Genomic DNA, 25,124 nt, shown 5'->3' with positions numbered 1-25,124 from the left:
TCACAGCATCTCTTACGTTTACTCAAGAGTTTAGAATGTTAACAACTTCAAACTTTAGGCTTATGGTTTGAAGTGGATTCTTCTTTTTTAGTCATAGTTCCCTCCCAAATTGTACAAGTTTTTTCCAAAGCATACGGCTTTCAGAATGTAAATGATGATAAGTGGTCTTTTCCGGAAATGTTAAGAAAAGTTTATCCCTTGCATCTTGGTCGCAATAGTGGCTTAGGTATGAATATCTTAAATACTTGTGACTTGATTGTTGATAAAATAGAAAAAAACTAGAAATCTTTTATTTTGTTTTGCTAGTATAACTCACTGAATTTTTCGCCAGTAGAAGCAAACAAAGTAAAAGGACTCTTGTATCAATTGATGGTAACATGTCAATCACTTGTAGCTGTATGGCTAACCCAAGTAAGCTTGGAAAGTTCATCCTCCTATATATAAGATTGAATCCATTTGATTTCTAAAAAGGATTACTAATTCTTAATGTCTTGAGGAATCCCTTTATAAGTGATTGTGAATGATTGAATTTTTTTTCAAGCCTTCAACTAAATCTCCAATGATACTAAAAAAGCTGAACACGTACTAAAAGTTTAGGGACCACATTGAACAACTTAAAAGTTCAGGGATCACATTGCATATTGAACTACAGTTGAGAGATCATATTGAGCATTTTCATATACTTCAGGAACTAAGTTGAATATGTTCAATATTGTCCCCGAACTTGAATTAATGGAATGACAATATTAAACATTTTCATATACTTCCGGGATTATGTTGAACACATATAAAAAGTCCAGGAATCACATTGAACAAATTAAAAGTCCAGAGACAACATCGCACATTAATTCGAAGTTCAAGAACAATTTGTGTCATTGTCCATTATATTTTAGCATAAGAATTCAATTGTTTTACACAAAATAGAAGGTAAAAACAATTGAATTCTTGAGCATAATAGGATCCGGCTCTTGAGCCGTGGGTCTAGAATTGATCGGGATCAGGAGTCACAAGGTCGATTCCCGATTCAACACCGAGAATCCTCGACCCGACCGGAAACTGACCCGCTCCAAAACCGATCATTTCTGTTACCGTCGCCATCCTCAAACAGTGAAGATAACTTCAACCACGTCACTTCTCCTTTCTCCCGGTTTCACTCCACCGGGAGCGTGCCGAGCCCTGCCCAGCACCCATCCCAAATCCCAAAATCGATCGCCGTCCACATCCTCCCGCACGATCATCTCCTACCGGACCTCGCCGGAGCTTCGAACCCTCCGATCGATCCCCGGAAGCTCCGACCGGCGATGTCGGCGGCGGGGAAGCTGCTGCAACCGCCACCGCAATCGCCCTCGCCGACGTCCCTGGTCACCCTCCGCGGATCCCTCCTCACCCTCGCCCTCCTGACCCTCATCTCCTTCACCCTCGTCTCCCTCAAGTCCCTCCACTCCTCCCCAGTCACCCCCGTGAAGCTGAGCTCGTCCTTCGGCCACCAGGAGCTGTTGATCGTCGGCGGCGGCGACGACGACGGCGAGGGGGAGGGGGAGGGCGAGGACGGGGGCGGGGGCGAGGGAGGCGACGAGGATTTGTCCGATGTCTACCACTTGCCCGACGTCTTCCGGTTGAACTACGCGGCGATGGAGAGGGACTTCAGGGTGTTCGTATACCCGGACGGGGATCCCAACACGTTCTACCAGACGCCGAGGAAGCTCACCGGCAAGTACGCGAGCGAGGGCTATTTCTTCCAGAACATTAGGGAGGGTAGGTTCAGGACGGACGATCCGGACGGGGCGCACTTGTTTTTCATTCCGATTTCGTGCCACAAGATGCGAGGGAAGGTACGATTCCATCCGTTTTTGCTTCTTTCTTGATTGGGGTTCGTTTCATCTCGATGGGATTGTTCCTGTCCGGAGGTCGTTTGCAATGGAAGGTGATTCTGCCAAGCTTAGTGAACAAATGTTCTGTCTTAGCTTTTGGTTTCCAGAAGTTTGAAGTTTTGATGGGGTTCGGGTTCTGCGGGTTCTGCAACTAAGTAGGGAAGTAGATTTACTTTGTATTCAGATACTTTCCGTCCATACAAAGCCTGATGTGATTAGTCACAACATGTACCAACATGTAGTAATTTCTGCCTATTGGTAGTTCTTCGAGAATATCTGTTGGCACACTACAGATGCCAACCTTTATGTAACTGTCGATTGTTGTGTGTACAATATCATATCAGATGTTGTATCTGTGGCGTGGAGTTTGGGTATCTCTGTTGTGAACTCTTAACCCAAGGCATGCATCTGGATGATGCTTTGCCATGTTTTCCGAACTTAGAAAGCTCAAATCACGTTGTAACATTAACTGCTTGGAGTCGGTTATGTTTAGTTTGATCTTATCCGTGCAGTTTAGAGACGTGTTGAGAATTTCTGACTCTGGACTTTGGAGGTTGTGGATGTTTTGTTTTTCATTTCACGGAAAGATTTTACTATAATTTCCTTTCATGCTTTTACATCTCGCAGTAATCTCATGGTTTCGTTCCTCATGCTGGAACTCTGGATTTCTTTATCTAGCTGATGTTTTAGCAATAATATGCATGGTGTGACTTGAAACTTCTTTCAAGCATCTGATTGTTTTATAGATTATTTTCAAGCCTTTTCATTTCGTGTTCCTATATTGGCAAGGCTTATTTCCAAATGTTTCTTTGCATTATATTCGTTTTTCATCTATCTTTTGATTAGACGTTTCTTAATCATGAAGCTTATCCATATCAATACTTCAATCTTATTCTAGTTGATGACGTTTTCTCTTGGGTGTGGTATCTTTTATGACCGTATGCAGGGAACATCTTATGAGAATATGACCATAATAGTCCAGAACTATGTGGATAGTCTTATTGCGAAGTATCCATACTGGAATAGAACCCTGGGAGCAGATCACTTCTTTGTGACTTGCCATGATGTTGGTGTGAGGGCGACGGAAGGAGTTCCTCTTCTTGTAAAGAATTCAATTAGAGTGGTTTGCTCTCCAAGCTATGATGTTGGGTTCATTCCACACAAGGACGTTGCACTTCCCCAAGTTCTACAACCGTTCGCTCTTCCCGCTGGAGGAAATGATGTGGAGAATAGGTAAATATAGTGCATAGAAGAGAGAATTATGGTACATATTAGGCTACGTGTCACTTGTTGCTATTTTCTGACTTTTATGATTTGTGGCAATATGATATTACACATTTGGATTGGTTCATTTGTTGTGAACTGTTTATGGTAGCTTCACTTCTATCTTGTCTAGTTTCATCAAGGGTAAATTGTGCTTTAACTTTTGTCATTTTGGAGTGGTCCCCTATACTTTGTTTTTGGCAGATAGCCCCATGTACTTTCAAATCAACAAAAGAGTCCTCATTGCTAGATTAATGTCTGCAGTCTATCAAGATAAAATATCCACTATCTCAGTTATGGCAATCTTACTTTGTCTCAGTAGCTTGGAATCATCTGCCTCCTGCAGGTTCCGGGGTTATATATAGGAAATCTATGAACTCTGTACATTCCGTAGATGTCAGAAGGTTTTTTTGTTTTGGTGAATGAAGGAATAATCCAGTGCACTTCCTAATCGCATGCCACATGGGATTTTTAAACCCAACAGTTATGGGCATCTCATCAAGCATTGTGTTTATCTGATCCTTAGCAGATTTTTCACTTAACTGTTGAGTTTAAGCCAACATTATTTTGTAAATCAATTAATTTGGCTAGAATTACTTTAGCGAATTCTTCGTCTGATGGTGAGGTCTTTTATCATTATTTTGTCCTCCAAACCTTTTTTCTTTCTCATTAAATAGGACCTATGGGTGTCTGATTGACATTTTATTTTATGCAAGTTAATTGTATCCTGCATTTCATATGACTGTCTTTATTTCAGCCTGATAAAACTTTGTGATAATGTGAGCAAAAGCTGTCATTGTGAAAAGGGAACTTTCTTTGCAGGACAAGACTTGGTTTCTGGGCTGGTCATCGCAACTCCAAAATCAGAGTTATACTGGCACGGGTCTGGGAGAATGACACTGAACTTGATATTTCAAATAACAGAATAAGTAGGGCGACTGGACATCTGGTGTATCAAAAGAGATTTTACCGGACTAAGTTCTGCATATGTCCAGGTGGTTCCCAGGTCAACAGTGCCCGAATAACTGATGCCATCCATTATGGATGTATTCCTGGTGAGTGTCATTTTAATAGCTTTTGATGCTGTGTTTTTCATCTTAGCTTATTGTTTTCTGTGGAGAAACTTTTTACAATTCAAAAGACTCTGATGGAGGATCCATGTTCCTCTTGCTGACCACTGCAACTAATTCTGGAAATACGACTATAAGTGGACTTCCTGTTGATACTCCAATTTGCCTCTTTCCTATTGGGAAAACTATTAAAGCTGAACCTATGATGAGTGTGGCCATCGTAAAAGTGGTATCATACTGAAATGAGATTTGGTTTAATATGTCATTGACGGCACCTATGTGGTGCTGATACTTGAATTGATCAGCATAATGTTTGAGTAGAAGGTTGGATCCTTTGATAGCCAAATGCTATCAAAATTAGCCCAATCACCAATAGTACCATATTTGTTGGCCTCTGTGCTTGCAAGGTGCTTTATTGAGCAGTCAATAGCTCAAGATGATTTCAAATAGGGCCATAACTAATCCGTGGTTTTCTTTTTCTATTTGTTAGAAGCAAATAAGTCAAGTTATAACCAATGTAGTAAATAATGCATGTCGGCTCGTAGAAACGTACGATTTTGCGAGCCCAAATTAGAGGATTGCGTCAACGCGCGGCAAGTACGTTTGTAAGGTGAAATCGTTATAGGATCAATTTGACACGTGAAGTCGCTTGGAATTGCGTTTCAGATGGTTGCTGGATCGCAAACTTCATGGTAACTTGGTCTTTAAGGAAGCCTATAATACGAACAGCAGGGAGAATAAGATTAGGAAAAAGTAAACAAGACGGATATAATAAACCTTGGATCAACATTAAATGGGAATAGATTAGGCACAGAACAACATAAATATCAGTATTCCTGAAAAGAAAATGAAAAACATAGGAATATGAAGATTCAAAAGATATTACTTCTCTGAAACCTTGTATATGACAGGAAAGCATCCATCAAGTGGATTCGACGTAAAAAAATTGGTCCGAAATATTTCTTTTGTTATTGTTCCCAAGATTTTAAGAAGTTCCCTTCCTCTATTAGTATTGTGAATTGAAATGTAATGGTTCTATAGGGCCAGTTATTTTGGTTATTGTCCTGTGTAAATTGAATAATAGTTAAGAACTTCATATAATGTGTTTATAGTCAATTTAAATTGTTATCTAATTACAATCTTTTGGTATTTGGCAGATTGAAACTATGATTTATCAGTTGAGAATCTGTAATCAAATCTGTTTTATTAATAAGAAATGACTTAATAACCTTGTTTTTGTTGATTTTAAGTTATAGTAGCCTGGCTGTATTAGTCCAGACCTTTGTATTAATTTCTTTGAAGGTCATAATCTCTTTGGAGTTATCTTCAAACAATCCAGAATCTTATGATTTTACGATTCAATCTACTGAACAGATTTTATGACGATCCTAGATGAAAAAGTGAGTTTGACTACATTGGTTATATCTGTGCATTCTTGCTACCTAATTTGTGTGAAAGCAGAGGAAGGACAAAAGGTTAAAATTGTGTAGGAATATGTAATAACTTTTTAAGGTAATTAAATGTATCTCATTAGCGCATTTATGCACTATTTAGAGCTGTCTATTTTGGTATCATATGGGAAGAGTATATGGTAATGGCATTGCTGGTGGATTTTTTTATCAGCTAAACACATGGAACACCTTGAAGAGTATTTACTCGACGAAGATTCTAGTGTTGTTCTAGTAATTTTTGGATCCATTGATTCAGATTGATCAAGTAACTCTCTTGAAGGAACTCCGTGTGTTTAGTTGATAAAAAATCCGCAATCAACGCCATCATCGAATATCTTTCCATTAGAGTATTGGAATGGATAGTGAATAGGTAAATTGGATAAATTATCTGTAATAAGTTGTGAAAAGTTCATGTTTACCTCGTTTTTCTTGTTCCTGTACTTCTTACAAGTTTGCTTTCTTTTCAGCTATATAGGACTTCACTAAAAGACCTGTATTCTTTAATATATCAACAATTTGGTTACATTATTATGGATGATGAGTCCCAAATCATGGATTGAAATTTAAAAGGAATCTGTAGCGAGCAATAACACAAAACAAGTAAGTTCCTTTAAGCATTGTACTCAATCACACATCCAGTTTCTTAAGCATTGCACATTAAAAAAGAAGTTTATCACGCAGTTGAATATCGAACGATTTCTAAAAAAATAACTTAAATGAACTATCTCCTTTCATGGGAGAGCATGTACTGCTAAACTACAGAATCCTCGTACTAGTTGAGATAGAAAGGTGAAGCATGACATCTACTTCAAATTTAGCAAGAGGAAAATCATTTGTGTCTTATTTGGAACTCAAACCCTATAGATAGGACAATTCATTCAACCAAGAGAAGAATTCTTTTCTTATCTGAGTTGTTGGTCTTGGCAAAGGTCAATCTTTGCTCAACTTGATAATGAATAACTTCAATCACTATCAACTTGTCTACTTTGTGATGTCACATGATGCATTCGCTTGTGAGCTGAGGATGGCGGCAATGAGGTGGTGTATCTATAGCACCTATACATCTCATATGTAGTGGAAGAGAGGCTAGAAGTGATGCTTAAGTGGAGATGTACTCCACTTGATTACTCCTTTTTGGTTCTTGGCACATATATCATGGGATTGTCACTTGATCTATTTATCAAACTACCTTTGATATCTATGTTGGCAATACTTTAGTGCACTAGAAAATGACATTTGATATGGATGTAAAAGCGCAATAATTGTGTGACTGATGCCTTGACTTTGAGGGAAATTCAGTGAAACGAAGAAACTCTTGTAATTTCGTTACTTATCTGCATACTTCATTTGCAGTCATTTTGTCCAATTACTATGATCTGCCGTTCAATGACATTCTTGACTGGAGAAAATTTTCGGTCATACTCAAGGAGAGTGAAGTGTATAATCTTAAGCAAATACTGAAGAATATATCTGATGCTGAGTTTCTGCAACTGCACGAGAATTTAGTAAAGGTATGACTTCTATTGCACATTCAGAGCATGCTGTTCATGTGTTCTCTATTGGGTGTTGTAGTAGTCAGTATTGTCTAATTCGATGATGTAAATACTGGGATTTCTGAAGATTTACTATTTAATTAGTGTATTGAGGTGTATCCTATGTGAGAACTTCAGGGAGATGGGCCACTTAATTTCATGTAGGCTCAACCTGTACATGTGGTCCACCCAAAAACTACCTTTTGTTAACATAAGACTTCTTTGTACCTTGATTCTTAAAATCTAGATGAGATCCTTTAGTCTGAGGTTATACTGTGAAAAGATATGGATGAGTAGGAGAAAGCGGTGGTAATGAGAGTGCTAAACTTTTCTGATGCCCTATCATAGCTTTGAGATGTATTCCCCACTTTCTGTCATCTCCATTGAAATCAGAGCCCTGACTTGATTATTTTAGACACGAAAAATGATTTTGGAAAAAGATAGTATATGTTTAAGGTGGTGTTATTGTTTGGACTCATTGGTGCAGTGGACACGATAAGACTTGATTGTGAGTTATTTGCATCTGGTCATAAATCAGAGTTATGCCATTTGAGGATCCATAAGGATACATAAGAATATGCAGTTTATATTGTTAATTGGACCCGATGTTGTAGGAGCGAGGTTTCAATGTTGTCTAAAAAAAGGAGAAGAAACGAGTCAATTTTTGCTTGCTGATTGATATTTGTGGTTAGTTTGGTAATCTGAGAGCATTTTAACCTCTCTTTAGTGAATATTAGCCTTTATCTCCACATGTCAGAGTTAATCTTGGGTAACCTTCAAAACAATGCAAGCACCAGAGCATTTAATTCCTTTGAAGGAGGCAGTTTGTTGCAATTTGTTGATGGCCATGCAATGCACTCACTGCATCACTTGCTATCTTGCATCTTCTGAAACAAATCAGATGCCTCTTAATCAAAATTTGGTAGACTACAGTCCTTCAATTGATGACTGTCGCTGATGCCAAGATTCTATGGCCTGTTCTTCTAGGTCCAGAAGCACTTCCAGTGGAATTCACCACCATTAAGATATGATGCTTTCCACATGGTCATGTATGAGCTCTGGTTGCGCCACCATGTCATCAAATACTGAAATGGTAATGGTTGTTTTGACTACCTTTCGTCCAGAGTATGACGGATATTAACTACAAAGCGTGTAAATTTTCACCTTATGATTCTCACCTTCTTCCATTGCTCCGGTGGAGCAATCACTGAACAAATACTGGGTAATTGAAAATTCTTTGGTTCACTATAGTATCGACTTGATCTAGTCCCCTGTGCTCATCTTTCGCTTTTCAAGTTCATGGAAAAGGAAAATCAATTGTAGGATACTTGTTGATTGTCATCGATTTGTTTGGAGGTACATTCTTTTAGATGCTTGAAGAAATTTGATCCTGATATCTGCCCTCATCTGTCCTCTACTTTCTAGCCTGTTTGCTGGCTTGGGTGATGCACTTTTTAGTTATTGAGTTGTGAAAAATTAATAGTGTACTGGGAAATACACTTTAGTGGTCATTATTATACATACATGTTAATAGGTTTAATTACAATTGCCATCTTGATTTAGCAATACACTACTCTCTCTCTCTCTCTCTCTCTCTCTCTCTCTCTCTCTCTCTCTCTCTACTGTGTTAACTAAGCACATTACGTTTTCTACAATTCTCTTTGAAATATTCTCAAATGAAGGCTTGGTTATTTCTAAAGTCTGACTCACTTTATATCTGAGAAGATTCATATGATTGGGTAGAGTCGACTTGTACTAATATGGTTTTTAGCTGAGAATCGATATATTTTATTTTCCATTTTGCAACTTGATTGACTCGTTTAAGATAATTCAGATTGTTGGTCTTAAATGGGGATGCATTGATAAAACGATGGAACAAGTGCATGACATGAGGTTTGGCCGTTGGTCAATTGAGGATTTAAAAGATTTATTTTGATCAAATTGAGACCTTAATGTTTAAAAAAGCTACTATCGGGTCTTGAGTACACGTCATAGTTAGAATTCAGGCTTCGGAAATTATACGTGACGAATGTCTATAACATTTCACTTTGGAGCCGCACGTCGGGTTCTAACACCTGAATTCCACCGAGGGCGAGCTTGAGATCTGATTGAAGTATTTTTAAAGTTTTGAGTTCTCAATTCCGAAATAGAACGTGAAATCCCAGTTGGCCAACGGTCAAAATAAGTTCATTATCTAAACTTATCCTTAAAAAGACAGATTTGATATCTTTCCCTTCATCATGAAAGATAAACATGATCCCGGACCTTGAACCTTGGCCAGAAGATCTTATGAAGAACTTTTCTTTAACCTTGCCTTAAATTTCTCTCATGTCATCATTTGAAACAATCCAATGGTTTACAGCCTATGGCCTAGTGGAAACAACATTTCCTCGAGTCTTAAATCTGCAAATTATTGCATCTTTTGAGCGGGCGATAAGACTGCACAGAGACTCGAACATCTCTGGCTTTCCATACAACCACTTTTGTTACCGAGTCATTTGATCAAGGGCTAAAAGCAGCAGATAAATAGGAACAGCAATGTTGGCGTTAAAAATTGATTCATCATTACTCTTTCCTGGAAGACAACCCCTCTTGAATGAAGAGTGTTCTTCTCTGGTTCACAACAATCAAATTACTGATAATCCTATCGTTCTCTCTTTCCATTCTAGAGCACACTCAAGCTTGATTCGATGAAATCAAGAATATGTCATTGAAGTAGCCAAATCACTATAAATATACCAAGCGACATTCGCGTAATGTTTTATATGAACATATGAGATCAATTTTGATGACAAAGAATGGAGCATCTAAACATACATGTATACACGCAACTCTGCTGATGCTTTATTCAAGACCTCTAGACAACAAAATTGTCGGCATCTTAATTTTAAGACGCCTTTTCTCCGTCACTGAACTATGGCTGAGCAACTTGTACTCCATTTTTCTTCTCGCGTTGAGGTCAAAGCTCCTATTTCCACCATAAATTTTCTAGAGCTTTCAAATAAAAACTACCAAAAATTCTCTTGAGGACTTCCTTATTCAAATTGTCCCTGAAGATCAGAAAACTGCACCCTTCTTCATTAGTCACTCAAGTGCTGGCGGAGATGTTAATATCAAGAATCAAAAACCGATTCACCAATAATCTCTGCAAGAGCACTGGCCATCCTTCATATGATGATATCTCTTTGAGTCTCTTGCAATAATTTCTCTTCCAACAGCAACGGAGACATATTTCATCCAAGTGTGACAATCCCCACAAACTCTAAGATTCTTAAGAATCCTGACACTGTTGATCTTATTTTTAGCCCTTGATAAAGCAAAAGCTAAGGCCAGTTTCTCGCTGTGGAAATACAATGATGTCTCCTTTTTCTCTTCATCCAAATCCTGTAACACGTATCTAGTGTCCGGGACATAACCAAGATTTCTAACTTTCTCGATCAGTTCTTCCAGCGTATCAAGTATCTCTTTCGATCCCAAGTGAGATAAATCACCAGCCATGAAAGTATGAACTTCTCTATCGACTTCAACCCAACTCATTGCGGGGTTCTTCTTCAGTTTCATCTCCCTCATCGTGCTTTTCATCTCAATAAGCTGACTCCAATTGCAAGTTGAGGCGTACAGATTTGATAGCAGCACATGCGTTCCTTCATCTCCTGGTACTAGTTCAAGCACTTTTTTCATAGCTCTCTCTGCTATTTTTACATCTCCATGAACCCTACATGCACTCAACAGTGTCCTCCACACAACAAGATCTGGATTATTTATCTGTGTCACCAACATTTCAGCCTCTTCAAGTCTTCCCGATCTCCCCAGTAAATCAACCATGCATGCATAATGATCTCTTGTCAATTCTGTTTCACAGCTGTCTCGTAGGTATGAAAAGATCTGCCGACCTTCTTCAACCAACCCTGCATTGCTGCATGCCAAAAGAACAGCCACAAAGGTCACTTGATTTTGCTCAAGCTTCAAATCTTTCATCCTATTATACAATCCAAGTGCTTCCCGTCCCAGACCATTAACAGCGTAGCTATATATCATGGAGTTCATAGACACCATGTCTATATCTATTAACCGATCAAAGACCGACCTTGCCATTTCTGCCATTCCACATTTTCCATACAAGTCAATAAGCGCCACTCCAGCATAAGCATTTCTGACTAATCCATGTTTCGTGAGAACTGCATGGATTTGTTTTCCTGTTTCGAGCATAGCTAGGCTCGAACACGCTCGAAGAACACTTGATAATGTGAAAGAATTAGGATTTACAGAATTCTGCAACATTTCCCGAAATTTCAAAAGTGCAATCTCTTCCCTACCATTTTGCACGAGACCTACAATGAGAGATGTCCATGTCACCAGGTTTGGGTTAGCTAAATCATTGAAAACCTTGAAGGAGTCATCAATAATCCCACATTTTGAGTACATTGTCAAGAGTGAAGTTTGCGAAGCAATTGCATGGTCAAAGCCCGTTTTGACTATACACGCATGAATCAATTTACCGGATTTTAGATCTGCTGAGTTTGCACAACCAATTAAAGTACTTGCAAGAGTGAATTCATTAGGCTTGACCCCCTTCCTGATCATATCCGAGAAAACTTCTCGAGCCTTGAAGTCCTCCCCATGTTGCACGTAACCAACAATCAATGCCGTAAGCAAAACCACATCTTGCTCTGTTACGCGGTCCGCCACCAACTGCGCATCACTCATTTTACCAAATTTCGCATACATATCAACAAGAGCGCTACCAACAAACACATTGGAAACCTCCAGCCCCAAAACCACCGCGAGCCCATGAGCTCTCCGACCACCAGCCGCCAGACCCAGGTCCGAAAATGCCTTGAAGACACTGGAGAACGTGTACTCATCGGGAAAGACTCCCTCGCTCATCATCCTCTCATAAAGCTCGATGGCTTCCTCGCTTCTTCTCTGCTTGATATAGGAAGCGATCATGGAATTCCAGGTGATCACGTGTCTCTCGGGCATTTCGTCGAACAGGCCGCGGGCATCGCCCACGCTGCCGCACTTCAGGTAGGCGTCGATCAGCTTGTGGCCCAAAAGGGTGGGACAGAGAGCGGTTTTTACCAACTGGGTCTGAACCTTCCGAACGTCTAGCAAGCATCTCGTCTCTGCACATCGACCCAAGAGAGAGGAGTAGGACTGTGGAGTCCTCCCCTGGCTCGGGCTGCAAAACGTGGAACAACAATTGATTGTGTGAGCTACTACCCAATGGAGAGAAGGTTTCGGGTGGGTTTGGTGGTTCGACGAGGTTAAGGTGGTGGCATCCGAACGAGAGATCAGACTGAAAACGAAAGGAGAAGTGATTGGTCTGCAGAGGTGGAGGTTCCTGGTCATTCTTTTCCCTACCCAAGAAGCCATGCACGTTACGCCACCACGTTCATAAGAGAGAGAGAGTCCTTCGTCTCAAAAGCAGTAAATGGGATAGAACAAGGAACGCAGATGGACTTCCTTGGCTTGCTATCAAGCATGGACTTTAATGAATTGACGATCAACGCGAAAAAATATTTAACGTTTTGCATATGAATCGAATATTATAGATCTCTTTTATTTTGATAAATTCATTTTACACTTATCAAATATCTTGTACTGGGATTTAAGGTAGCATCGGTGGTACTTGACCGTGGTGGTGAATGCCGGGGTCACCGCTTGGACTGCTTGGCTTGCTTCCTTGGACTAGGGACCGGAAACACTCTCTCTCTCTCTCTAAGGAAGGCGACGCTGGCATTCAGGAGTGTGTGAAGGCTAGCTGGCTGGCTGGCTGGCTGGCTTCGTAGGCCGGTTCTCTCTCATAGACTGACAGAGCAACTGGACTGGCTTACCTTACCTACTATAGAAAGTGGACGATGGTGCCGCGATGTCCACGGTGGTGGTGGTGGTGACACGAGAGAGGTTTCTTGAGACAAAAGTTAAGGTTTGTTTGCAAAATGAAGAAAAGAGGTAGAGGTAGATGCATATATAACCTTTACTTGGTATTATACGTTGGCATTTGGCATCCACACACGCAAACTAATGGCCACTTTAACTGCAAAAATAGGCCACGGTGACTAACATTGTCGATTGTTTTTTTTTGCACAAAGGACAAAATTGAGTCGATCATGAACAATTCAATTGCAGTTCATATACTTGACTGCACGATGTAGAAAAGTTTAGGTACTCCTTTTGTGATTTTTTATTTTTATTTTATTTTTTAAATGTAAATATAATAAACTAAAACCCCTCACGCACACCTCCTTTTACTACTCTTCTCTTTCGGTCTTTCCGAATTCGCTCACGACGCTCGTGCCCCCTCCTTTAATCTTTCCTTCTCCTCTCTTCTCTAATCGGCCTATTTCCGGTGAAACTCCGTGTTCTTTGCTTAAATCTTTTTTTTTACTAAAATACAGAATCAATTGAGTTTTTTTCTATTTGATTTTTTTCGAAGGGCCGTCAGTGTTGAACTTTGAGTTTAGCTCAATTGCCTCAAATGGTGCCCATCTTGGTAGAACAGGATCTTTCCATTAGCTCGACTGTTTCTATCATCAATTCTGTAAAACCAAAGCTATAATATAGATATATCATATTGATTGGTTTTTCCAATCCTGATGCATGCTTGCTTTCTTTCTTTTTTTTTACTTTTTTTCCGGCAATGAAGCTCTAAAGATCAGCTAATATGTATGAAATTTTTTCGCTTGGCGATCGAAATCAAAGGTACTATTGATAAAGCCGATTAAAATGAAGTTCTTAAAATGACCAGTTCCATTGGATTGGACCCCGTCAGTAAGGTCCGATCCGGTTCTAGGGATCTTCGGCCCGATTCGAACTGGATTGGGAACCGATATCATTAATCTTGTAAATCTCAGGATTAGAACGTATGTATAGAGATGGTATGATACGAAAGCACCACCGGTCGGGTCGTCCTACATTTCCGGCTGCAAGTTGGCGACGGATCATCACCGCTTTTCCTCCCTCTCAAAACTCAGTCGTAGGAGCCTCTCTGCAACGCGGCGTCGAACTCGCTCTCGATCCGACCCCTCTGAATCTCCACATGCGCGCCACCGCCGTCGCGAAACCTTAGACCTCCCCCCTTCAATGAGCGGGGTCGCCGCCGCCGCCGCCGCCGCCGCCGCCGCCCGATGCTCCGCCGCGAGGATGACGCCGGCCATTTTCGGCCCCTGCGATCCCGCCCCCTTCGCGCCCATTTCTCTTGCCAAAGCTCTCTCCTCCATCGCCCATTCCACCGCTTGCGCCGCCGCCGACCCCGAGCCGTCGGATGTCTCGTCTCAGCTTCTCTCGATCCTTGCGTCCCGGAATTGGCAGAGGAACCCTTGGCTCAAGAGGCTGGTCGCCTCGATAACCCCGTCTCACGTTTCCTCCGTCTTGGCCTCCAATCTCGACCCCATGACGGCGCTCGGGTTCTTCAATTGGATTTCGCAGAGGCCCGGTTTCAGCCACAATGTACGGTCTTATTCGGCTTTGCTGGCCGTTCTGATCCCGAACAAGTTTTTCGGTGTCGCTGAGAAGCTACGGATCGCCATGATAAAATGCTGCGGTTCGGTGGATGACGCGCGGTTCGCGTTGGAGTTTTTGTCCCGGATGAACGGGGAAGGTGATTTGAGATTTAAGCTTACCGTCAGATGCTATAATACTCTACTGATGGCATTAGCGAAGTTTTTGATGATTGACGAGATGAAAAATGTGTACATAGAGATGTTAGACCTGAACGTTCTGCCGAACATCTACACTTTCAATACAATGGTTAATGCGTACTGTAAGTTAGCGAATCTGGTTGAGGCAGAGATTTACGTGAGAAAGATTTCGGAGGCGGGTTTGAGCCCGGATACATATACATATACCTCCCTGATATTGGGTCACTGTCGGAAGAAGGATGTGAATGGCGCCTATAAGATCTTTGTGCAAATGCCGCAAAAGGGTTGTGCAAGAAATGAGGTTTCATACACTATCCTTTTACATGGTCTCTGTGAAGCTAGGCGGGTGGATGAGGCTCTGAAGTTATTTTCTCAGATGGGGCAAGACAATTGCAGTGCCTCTGTTCGAACATATACAGTTCTTATATGTGGTTTATGTGATTTGGGTAGAATATCAGAAGCAATGGATTTGTTTACGGAGATGCCTGAGAGAGGTTGTGAGCCTAACCTTCATACCTATACTGTCATCATTGATAGTTTCTGTAAGAACAATAAGATCAGTGAAGCCCGGAAATTGTTGGATGAATTGTCGGATAAGGGGCTAGTCCCAAGCGTTGTCACTTATAATGCTTTAATTAACGGGTATTGTAAGGAAGGAAAAATAGGTGCTGCATTTGATATTTTAGGTTTGATGGAGTCAAAAAAATGTAGTCCAGATACTCGTACATACAATGAATTGATAGACTACTTTTGCAAGAATAAGGATGTGCACCAGGCTATGGCATTGTTTAATAAGATGACTGAGCGCAACCTCCCTCCATCTATCGTCACATACAATTCTTTAATTCATGGTCAATGTAGACTAGGGGAGCTGGATAATGCTCATAGGCTACTTAAAATGATGGAAGAAAGTGGTTTAGCTCCTGATGTGTGGAGTTATAGCCCTATTATGGATACTCTTTGTAAGAGGTTGAGGATTAAAGAAGCTGTTGCTTTATTGGATTCATTGCATGAGAAAGGTATCAAAGCAAATGAAGTGATATATACATCATTAATTGATGGCTGTTGTGCATCTGGACAACTTGTGGATGCCCGTAGATTGCTTGAGAGGATGCTCTTGGAGGATTGCAAGCCAAATTCGTTTACTTACAATGCTTTGATAGATGGATTATGCAAAGAGAAGAGAACACAAGAAGCATTGATGATGGTGAAAAATATGCTGAATCTGGACTTGAAGCCAATGGTGTATACTTATACGATTCTGATTAAGCGGATGCTTGCTGAAGGAGACTTTGACCATGCTGATAAGCTTTTAGACGAGATGGTTTCCTTGGGATATCAGCCTGATCTCTTTACTTACACATCGTTTATCTACGCATACTGCTCTCAATGTAGACTATATGAAGCAGAAAATTTGATTTCTAAGATGAGAAGAGAGAAGATTGAGCCAGACTCAGTTCCTTACACATATTTAATTGATGCATATGGGCGGTTGGGATTACTTCATCTATCGTTTGATGTTCTGAAACGCATGTTTGATTCTGGTTGTGTGCCTTCTCACCATACATATGCTCTTTTGCTTCAGCATTTTTTAGATGAAAATCGGGTGAAAGGGGAAAACCTTGCGATCAGAAGTAATGTTTTGACGTCAAATATCTCAGCAATTGATAAAGCAGATGTGTGGAGGATTGTGGATTTTGGAACTGTTCTGAAGTTTTTCGACAAAATGCTTGAACATGGTTGTGCTCCTAATGTCAACACTTACGTAAAGATCATTATAGGACTTTGCAAAGTGGGCCGCCTTAAAGTAGCGGTTGGAATAGTCAACCATATGAGAGAGAGAGGCATGAATCCTGATGAAAAAACTTACAATGCTCTTGTTTGCTGTTGTTGTGAGAAGGGAGAATACAGAGAAGCAAAGAAGATGACAGAGGCTATGATCGAGCATGGTCATTTACCCCGTCTGGAGTCTTCTAAGCTGCTTATATGTGGCCTATATGATCAGGAGGATGATGAAGAGGCTGAACATTTTTTTCGTAGTCTCTTAGTTTGCGGGTACAATCATGATGAACTAGCCTGGAAGCTTCTAGTCGATGGGCTACTTAAGAAGGGTTTTGTAACGAGATGCTCAGATTTGCTGCAGGTCATGGAGAGGAAAGGCTGCCAACTGCACCCTCAAACATATACATTGTTGATTGAGGGACTCGATGGGACGTAAATTGAAATAAATTATTATTTTGACTGGAGGCTACTGGCATTCCTGTTACCAGAAACAATGTCGTTTCCTTCCTCATCCATCGTTTTAAAGAACGGGAAAAAATGACTGCATATCATGGACGACCCTGAACACATGTTGATTTGCAGCTGGAAGGAGTACTCTTGCATCGGGGGTAAAAAGAATAATTGGAAACTGTTGCACAACACTGCCCTCTGCAACAGGATAAATATTGGAAGGTAAATAAGTTCACTTTTTTTATTGATCTACCTAAATTTTGTCTGATTTCTCCATTCTAATATGTTTAGAATGATGATTTCACCTGGTAGGATGATTGACAAATAGAAGTATGTCAGAGTCAACCTACATGGAAACCAATTCTTGGGAAGCACATGCAATAGTTTATGGTGGGTGAACTTTTTTCTCTTGGTTGAGTTCATTCATATAACGATTCTTTTATTGCAATTCTTCGTGACATGGATGACTTTTTTTAAGCATACTTATAGATTTGTCTTCCTGTTGTTAGAATATCCAATTTAAAAGTTTAAGTTAATAGGTAGAGAGAGATCACTTGTATATAAGACTTATATGAATCTTGTAGATAAGTGATGTGAGATACTTTATTACCTCATTATACATGCAAATCTAATTGAGAATGGCACGTGGAATTGATGAACCACACACATAAATAAACTAGGGTGGAACCTAGCTCTGCTGACATGTTAAGGTTAGAGGACAAAAGTTGAGACCAAAAGACTTGGGTTTTGTACTCCCCTTGTCTTCATATGTAGGAAATATTACATAGTGTTTACAAGCATGCCTCTATAAACTTGGTTTAACATTATGTTGACAACTACAAAGAACTCTCAACATTCCCCCTTAAGTTGGAGCATATATGTCTTATAGTCAAGCTTGTTACCATATATTTGGCTTGAGGATCCGAGAGAGGCTTGGCAATAGATCAACAAATTGATCATTAGATTTCACAAAGCTTGTTGCCTATTTCTCTACATAGTAACTTCTCCATTGTAAAAGGGCAGTCAACCTCAATGTGTTTAATTCTCTCGTTAAACATGAGATTAGAAGCTATAGTTAATGCAGTTTAATTGTCACAAATTAACCACGTGGTGATTCTTTCTATCCAAATCCCACTTCCTCAACAAGATGCTTTTGCCACATTAGTTTACATGTTCCTGCAGCCATAGCTCTATACTCAACCGCTGCACTAGATGCTACCACAAGTATCTGCATTTTACTCTTCCAGGAGATAAAGTTCCCTCCAATAAAGACTCAATATCATGATGTAGACTATCTATATGAGGGAGAGCTTGCCCAATTTGCACCTATGTAACCAAAGATACGACAGTGTCCAGGATCATAGTATAACAATCCTTTTCCTGGAGCACCTTTCATATATCAAAGAATCCGAATGATTGCGTTCCAATGACTTTGTCGTAGCAAGTTAAGAAATTGACTGACCACACTTATTGCAAAAGCAATACCAGGGCGAGTAATAGTAAGATAAATCAATTTGCCAACCAATCTGCGAAATTGTCCGGGGTTATGGATAAATTCTTTCTGTTCTGGTACTAGTTTCACATTAGGATTTAGGGGAGCAACTGGTTCACGCCCTAACGTGCCTGTCTCCTGGAGAATATCCGTTGTGTAAGTTTGCAGGAAAATAGAAAGACCTTGTTCAGAGAATGCTTACCTCAATACCTAGGAAGTACTGCAACAGCCTGTATCCTTGATTTGGAAATGATGATGAAGATGGCTTCTCAGTTGAGCAGTACCATCTATATTTTCTCAGGTACTGACTATGTTATTGACATAAACCACCACGGAGATTTACAAACTAGATGCAGAGACATGAAACAAAACCAAATGAGCGGTAGATTTGATGCCATGTAAGAAACTTTAACCAAAAATTTTAAGCTATTAGGTGGACAGAGAGCGCATATGTATAAGGCTCATGTAAAACACATCAATAAGAGATATTGGATACTTTAACAGTCATCATTTGGCAGCATTAGAATGGATGAAAGTCACAACTGCTGATGCTTGTGGGTCATTGATGATGTAGAAGTGGGCTTCTTCTTGTGAGGTCACTCATAATGACCATATGATGCACTCTGATATTCATATGCGCTCTGATATCTCCCAATCTCCATAAATTTTTAGCAAGTTGATAAGCCATGCATGAGAATTTATTGTTTCATAATCCAATAAGGCAAAAGGTGGTGAATGAACATCTGATTTTATCTCTTAATGACTTTTTTTAAAAACATCCAGTAAGCAATGCTGCTAATATTTTCTATTATGGCCAAAAGAACATCTGATTTTAGTATAACCGCGATGCCTGCTGGGCATATCTACCTATATATCTAGATTAGACTTTGTTACTGAAACTTTTCATTTTGTGCAGGGCATGCTTGGTTTTTGAAGCATCGCTGATTCTCAAGAATCAGAGTTTTATAGCCAGTGTGGAAGAATGAAATGAACTTGATTTATCTAATTTAAAGGATGAGTGGGGGGGCCTCTGGAAAATCTACTGTTCCAATGAGGTCTTACTCTGTTGGTTCCTGGTCCTTAACGCTTTGTTTGTTGAATCAATCTGTGGTAGTTATGTTCTTGGTAAGTGCCTGTGATTCTGGCTCTTGTGATTTGATCTGCTAACCTAACTGGCATTTATGTTTTTAATGCTTGTATATTCCAAGAGCAGTGTCCTGATAGGCTGTTATTAGGATTGAATTGCAAGAGTTGATCTGGTCACCCGCTAATTAGTTGCTAAACTCAGCTGTATTTGTAGGAGGAAGAAAGACATTCCAATTTTTGCCTAGATCTGGGATGTCATGTAGTTGTTTGGGAATGTTGCCTCAAAACTAATTTTGAAAGATGGTATTTTAAAATGGGAACAATTCTTTTACTCATATTGGCATTAATCCGGGGCTTTTTGCCTGGTGCTTGAGCTGATTGGCAAATATTCTCAATAATGTAGAAGGTGAATAACAAATTCTCGATCTTTCTGTCACTTGGATACCATTATTACAATCTTCACAGTGTTTAAATTATCAACCCTCAGGATCTGATTCCATACAGCTATCCATACCTAAAAGAAAAAGGATACAAAAAAACAAAAACCATAAAAGGGGGTTCTCACTCTCAAATCTGCTTGTCTGGAAACTAGAAAGGTTTTGTGTGGTACTCTGTCAAATACCACTAAGATATGGTATTCTAATAGTTGGTAATTGGCATTGCTTAACGAACTTTGGATCCTTTTTATTCCAAATCATGATCTTAATGGGCAAGAAGTACTATCTGTTCTTGCCAACCTTTTGATAGACAGTTAATGGGTAGCGTGAACTTTTATTGTAAAGTTATTCATCTGTCTGTTTGTCATAATTGGCTTGTTTGACAGGAGAATTGCAGCTACTAGTGATCGTGTCTGGCTCCTGAAAATGCTGATTTTGATGGAAATCTCATATGATGTGCTGGATGCAACCAATTCTTACCCAGTTGAGTGCTTTTACAAAAGTGGGTTCATTTTCTTATATAAATGTTGATGTCGACTTTCTCATATCTTAAATTATCTTTAAGCGCACGCGCGTGCGCACATGCATGCATGCATATGAAGAAGTTGCAGTCCTGACTGAGTTATAGTATTCACGATGAGTGAGATTACTTATGATTATTGTTGGTTCTATGCACGGTTAATATGAATAATATCTACGTCGAAAAAATAAATAAATAATATCTGTTGCATTATTAAGCATAATGACTTAAGTGACTAGTTCATATTGTGGTAATATATATTTGAACTAAACTAGTCTTCTAGTATTATTGTTGATAAATCAACTGAATGGTGTTCTTTCTCAACCATTTCGTGATCATGACCAGAATCGATAATTTTAATAAAAGAAGATGATGACTAGAATAGATAATTTCAAGCTTTCCATTAGGGGCATGTCTTTTTGACTAATATTGATCCTATAGTGCCTAATAGATTGTTATGCGCAAAGATGGCATCTTGATATGTGTTGGTCTGCACTAGTATTTCCTTCCCTACTGTGTCTGAGCATTCAATGGAGTGGTGGACTGTACTATCGAAATGAGGGTATCTGAAGTGAGCGCCTACACTGTCAAGGGCTCTTGATTGGGTAAATTAGCGATTAGGGCTGGATAGGACATCAATATTAACTGTATTTGTGTGTGTTGCTGTAACTGAGGACCGTAAACTTTGGATTGGATATCCTGTCTCTTGAACTTAGAGCTTCCTATCTGTTGAATGACGAGCTTTTTAGAATCTCAATTTGCTTTTGCGCTCATGTTTTTTCACCTTTATTTTTAAAGTCAACTATTGTGTAAAATGTAATCCCCAATTTCTTAGTTTTCTTAAGTAGCTGGGTTAGAATGCCAAGTTCAGATTTGGCATTGACTCTTAATAGAACTCTAAAGCCTTCTCAGCTGCAAAGTCTTTCTGAGTTCAAAATATGAAGTCAGTTTTGAATGGTTTCTCGTAAATATCGTTGAAGCATTTGCAGAAACCCAGTTTAATACAGGACCAGAAATTATGGTTGTTTCCCTTGATTATGATAAAGTGGGATTTGGTTTTTGATGAAAATTAAAAATTTATGATAGGTTTACAAGTATGCTACATCATCAAAGGAAGAGGGGGAAGAACAGTACCAAGCTACAATCACTTTGTACCATCCACCAACCTCTTATACTTCTACCTTGTTTCCCCTTTGCATGCGCCTATGGGTCCTTACATTAAGAAATCACTCATTATTCATTTTGCCTTCACAGAATCACAAATAATGGCATTTTTGCAGTTATAGGGTATTTACTATCTGTATTTGCCAATGTCTGGGGATTTACGTCATTGTTAATGCAAATGGAATGTGAGTGTAACTTTTCTTGGTTTAGTGTTTTAAGAATCAATATATTTCTCGACTCCTCTGTCATGTTTATGATACAGTTATCTCTTATATAGTTTTACAGGCACATCAAATATGAGCTTCTGAGTCTAAATCCTAATTTTAGATTTTGAGAAGATATAATGGATAGAAGTTTTGTTATTGTTTTTTTAGGCAAAAAACAAAACTGGGATCGTTTTCTTTTGATTGTCGAAGTTACCTAATGGGGGAATATGGAATTCATCTTTTTACAAATGACTCGCAAGAGTTATGATACGTTGAGTTGTGTTGGGAAATTCGGTAACCAACAAGAGTACAATAATACATAAGGTATTGCTTTCTTTTGTATTTTAATTGAACTTGAACTTTTTACAACTTCAGTTCTAGGTTTATACATTTTTAAGGACTCCAGATGTATTGCTTCCACATTTTCTTAATTAATCTGCAATTTCTAAACTTGTCAGTCCATAGATAATATACATGGCTCTTGGATCATGTTGTTGCTTCCTGTTTGGGACATAACTGCGCATTTTTCCTTCATGTGTTTTATGTGTTAGATTTTGCTGATTACGATAGTGAAGCTAACACAGAAATAGATGCATCAATCAAACTAGCAAGTACTACACCTCAATATTATCTACATGGACAGCAATACGACATGAATTTCTAGCTTTAGATTAATTAAAAAGTAGTTCTCGTTTGCTAATGCAAACGGAACCGTGGTTGATATATTAAAAAAAATCAGGCACCTATGTTCCTCAAGGTTTATTGGGAAGAGGATGTTGGATGAGTTTTGAGATGTATCATGTATGGCTGTCGAATTATCTAAATCCCACGGTAGTTTGATAAGTGTTGTACTATAATGTGCTTTGACTTGTCGTGAATGAATGCAGCTTTACTATGTTGAGCTTGATTCGGCTTATATTCACACCTAATTCAATCTCAGTCAGAGTCTCTCATGACACTAGGTTGGCTGTTGAATTGATCTGTCCAATGTACACGGGTTGTCCAGAGGCTGTAAAGAGAGTGGCATTGGATGTTCTGATCTAGTTTTAGTCGATCCAAGTTTACGCCGGACACATGCACTGGCTCTGATTGTAGTAGATAAATTTAGGCCTGGTTCATACCTGTATAAGATTGAATTTTCTGAGGCTAAGATTGAATTTTCTAAGGCTCCGTTCGTTTGGCGGAAAATATTCTCCTTTTGGAAAATATTTTCCCGGAAGTCATTTTCCTGGAAAATGTTTTCCCGGAACATAATTTTCCGGTGTTCGGCGATCAATATGAAAATGTTTCGGAAAATATTTTTCGTCGGCGACCGGCGGCGGCATCCGGCGAGGGCTGCCCTCGCCCGACTCAAGCGAGGGCTGCCCTCGCCCAACTCAGGCGAGGGCTGCCCTCGCCGGTGTTGGGCAAGAACAGCTCTCGCCCGACGCCGGCGAGGGCCGCCCTCTCCCAACTCAGGCGAGGGCTGCCCTCGTCGGCATCGGGCGAGAGCTGTCCTCGCCCGCCTAGGCGAGGGCGACCCTCGCCTGAGTCGGGCGAGGGCTGTCCTCGCCCGCCCAGGCGAGGGTCGCCCTCTCCCGAGCCGGCGAGGTCGAGCCTCGCCAGCAGCCGGCGGGGCCGACCTCGCCGGCTTCTGCCTTTGGCCAGTCGCCGATCCAGCGACCGGCCAGAGGTTGAAGATGAAGAGAAAAAAAAAACAAAAGAAAAAACAAAAAAATTCGAAAAAATAATATTAAAATTTTAGTTTATGGTAAAATTATCACATGTGTACCAGTTTGAGATTTTTTGTGGTATGTTCAGGGTAAAATTGTCACAAGTGTACCAGTTTGGGGTTTTTTGTGGTATATTCGGCGTAAAATTGTCACAGGCGTACCAATTTGGGATTTTTTATGGTAAAAAATAAAGTTCAGAGTAAAATTGTCACAAGCGTACCAGTTTGAGGTTTTTAGTGGTAAAAAAAAAATTCGGGGTAAAATTATCACATGCGTACCAGTTTGGAGTTTTTTGTGGTATTAACCCTTCTTTTAATTTTATGGCAACTAGAGACTAACAAAACCAGAAAGGCAACGTTTTCCCTTTGTTTAACTAGCCAACTTTTCAGGGAAATGCTAACGCGGGAGACACGCGATCAATTCACTTAATCACCACGTCGTTGCCAAATGTTGACCTTGTCAGCATGTAGGTGGAGTCGGGTTCCAGTTAAAGTGCATCAATTACCAAAAGAAGAAAGGAATTTTAACGCATTTGGTGATGCTTTGTTTGTTTTACGGAAAACATTTTTTGAGAAAATATTTTTCTCATTTTTCAGTATTTGGATCGCTTAGGAAAATGAGTTAACAGAAAATGTTTTCCTGATCAGCATGCCTAAATTCAAGAAAATGATTTCCTTTTTAAAAAATCGAAAATCATTTTTCAAAATATGACTAGATATTGGCGTTTAGATAAAAAACTTTGTGTTTGAGAACGAGAACCTTAACACCATTCCTGGGTCCCTAGCGCTTGGGCCCGCGACCTCGGTGCATGTGCCTAAGTCCCCGCACCCAGTATCAGGTCTCTGGGTAAAGCACGCACATACTGAGAGATGCTGTCTTACCAAGGGCAATAGCCCTAGTCTATTTTTTTCAACAGAATCCTCCTACTTTCCCCTTTCGAGGATTCTCAAGCAAGGGATTTTAGTATTTCATTGCTACAAATATGGATTATTGAGAAGAATACCGATCTCGGCTACCTTACTCAAAATAAAAAGGAGGTCGATCTAATGGTGTCGGGGGAACCCCTTTCTTTGTGTACAGGTTGACAAATAGGAATTTCCTATTCCCAGCCAGCTAGTCAAAAAAGCCCTACATGGCAAGGGAAAAGATGCCCTAGTCCCCGCACCTAGTATCAGGTCCTCGGGGTCCAATCTCAAGTCCTTGTCACCCATGCCCCGATCCATTGAGGTCGGGCCCAGGATTTTGGTGCTAGTGCCCGGGTCTCCCGTGCCAGGGCCTGGGTCCATCGAGGCCTCGATGCCCCGACACCAGGGCCAGGTCCATCTAGGCCGAGTTCAGGACCTCGCTACCCGTGCTAGGATCCCCCATGCTCAAGCCTGGGTCCACAAAGGTAGTGCTTAGGTCCTTGGTACCCGTGCACGGATCCCTCGCGCCTAAGCCAGAGC

At 40.2% G+C, this 25,124-nt stretch overlaps 3 protein-coding genes across 7 annotated transcripts; 2 read left to right on the top strand and 1 right to left on the bottom strand.

Annotated features, from left to right (window-relative positions):
- The first annotated feature begins 1,123 nt into the window (after positions 1–1,123).
- On the top strand, positions 1,124–8,583 carry LOC115692330 (probable glycosyltransferase At5g03795). The gene is made up of 5 exons (XM_030619149.2): positions 1,124–1,832; positions 2,818–3,104; positions 3,957–4,189; positions 7,009–7,166; positions 8,175–8,583. Exons 1-5 carry the CDS (start codon positions 1,302–1,304, stop codon positions 8,274–8,276), a joined length of 1,311 nt encoding a protein of 436 aa, XP_030475009.1. The 5' UTR covers positions 1,124–1,301; the 3' UTR covers positions 8,277–8,583.
- Positions 8,584–9,892: 1,309 nt separating this feature from the next.
- LOC115692320 (pentatricopeptide repeat-containing protein At5g65570) lies at positions 9,893–12,867 on the bottom strand. The gene has a single exon (XM_030619129.2). The coding sequence runs from the start codon at positions 12,561–12,563 to the stop codon at positions 10,320–10,322; it is 2,244 nt and encodes a 747-aa protein (XP_030474989.1). The 5' UTR covers positions 12,564–12,867; the 3' UTR covers positions 9,893–10,319.
- Positions 12,868–14,076: 1,209 nt separating this feature from the next.
- On the top strand, positions 14,077–21,970 carry LOC115692331 (pentatricopeptide repeat-containing protein At5g65560). Of its 5 annotated transcripts, XM_056314022.1 has the most exons (6): positions 14,077–17,284; positions 17,375–17,452; positions 18,699–18,855; positions 19,471–19,679; positions 20,464–20,560; positions 21,684–21,970. In XM_056314022.1, exon 1 carries the CDS (start codon positions 14,274–14,276, stop codon positions 17,046–17,048), a length of 2,775 nt encoding a protein of 924 aa, XP_056169997.1. In that variant the 5' UTR covers positions 14,077–14,273; the 3' UTR covers positions 17,049–17,284; positions 17,375–17,452; positions 18,699–18,855; positions 19,471–19,679; positions 20,464–20,560; positions 21,684–21,970. The 5 variants fall into 5 exon arrangements, with proteins under 5 accessions (XP_056169997.1, XP_030475011.1, XP_030475010.1 ...); XM_030619151.2 differs by lacking the exon at positions 18,699–18,855; XM_030619150.2 differs by lacking the exon at positions 18,699–18,855 and having other exon boundaries at positions 20,464–20,579.
- The last annotated feature ends 3,154 nt before the right edge of the window (positions 21,971–25,124 follow it).

The sequence above is a fragment of the Syzygium oleosum genome, unplaced genomic scaffold (genome assembly GCF_021117445.2).
Source record: "Syzygium oleosum isolate NSW1041296 unplaced genomic scaffold, Sole_v2.1 Sole_v2.01, whole genome shotgun sequence".
Taxonomy (NCBI): Eukaryota; Viridiplantae; Streptophyta; class Magnoliopsida; order Myrtales; family Myrtaceae; genus Syzygium; species Syzygium oleosum.
This window is presented reverse-complemented; position numbering and strand designations above follow the sequence as displayed.

Coding starts and splice junctions, on each gene's coding strand:
- LOC115692330 (XM_030619149.2), top strand. CDS start 1,302: ATGTCGGCGGCGGGGAAGCTGCTGCAACCGCCACCGCAATCGCCCTCG. Junction 3,105..3,956: donor GGAAATGATGTGGAGAATAG/GTAAATATAGTG, acceptor CTTTCTTTGCAG/GACAAGACTTGGTTTCTGGG. Junction 4,190..7,008: donor CCATTATGGATGTATTCCTG/GTGAGTGTCATT, acceptor CTTCATTTGCAG/TCATTTTGTCCAATTACTAT.
- LOC115692320 (XM_030619129.2), bottom strand. CDS start 12,563: ATGGCTTCTTGGGTAGGGAAAAGAATGACCAGGAACCTCCACCTCTGC.
- LOC115692331 (XM_056314027.1), top strand. CDS start 14,274: ATGAGCGGGGTCGCCGCCGCCGCCGCCGCCGCCGCCGCCGCCCGATGC.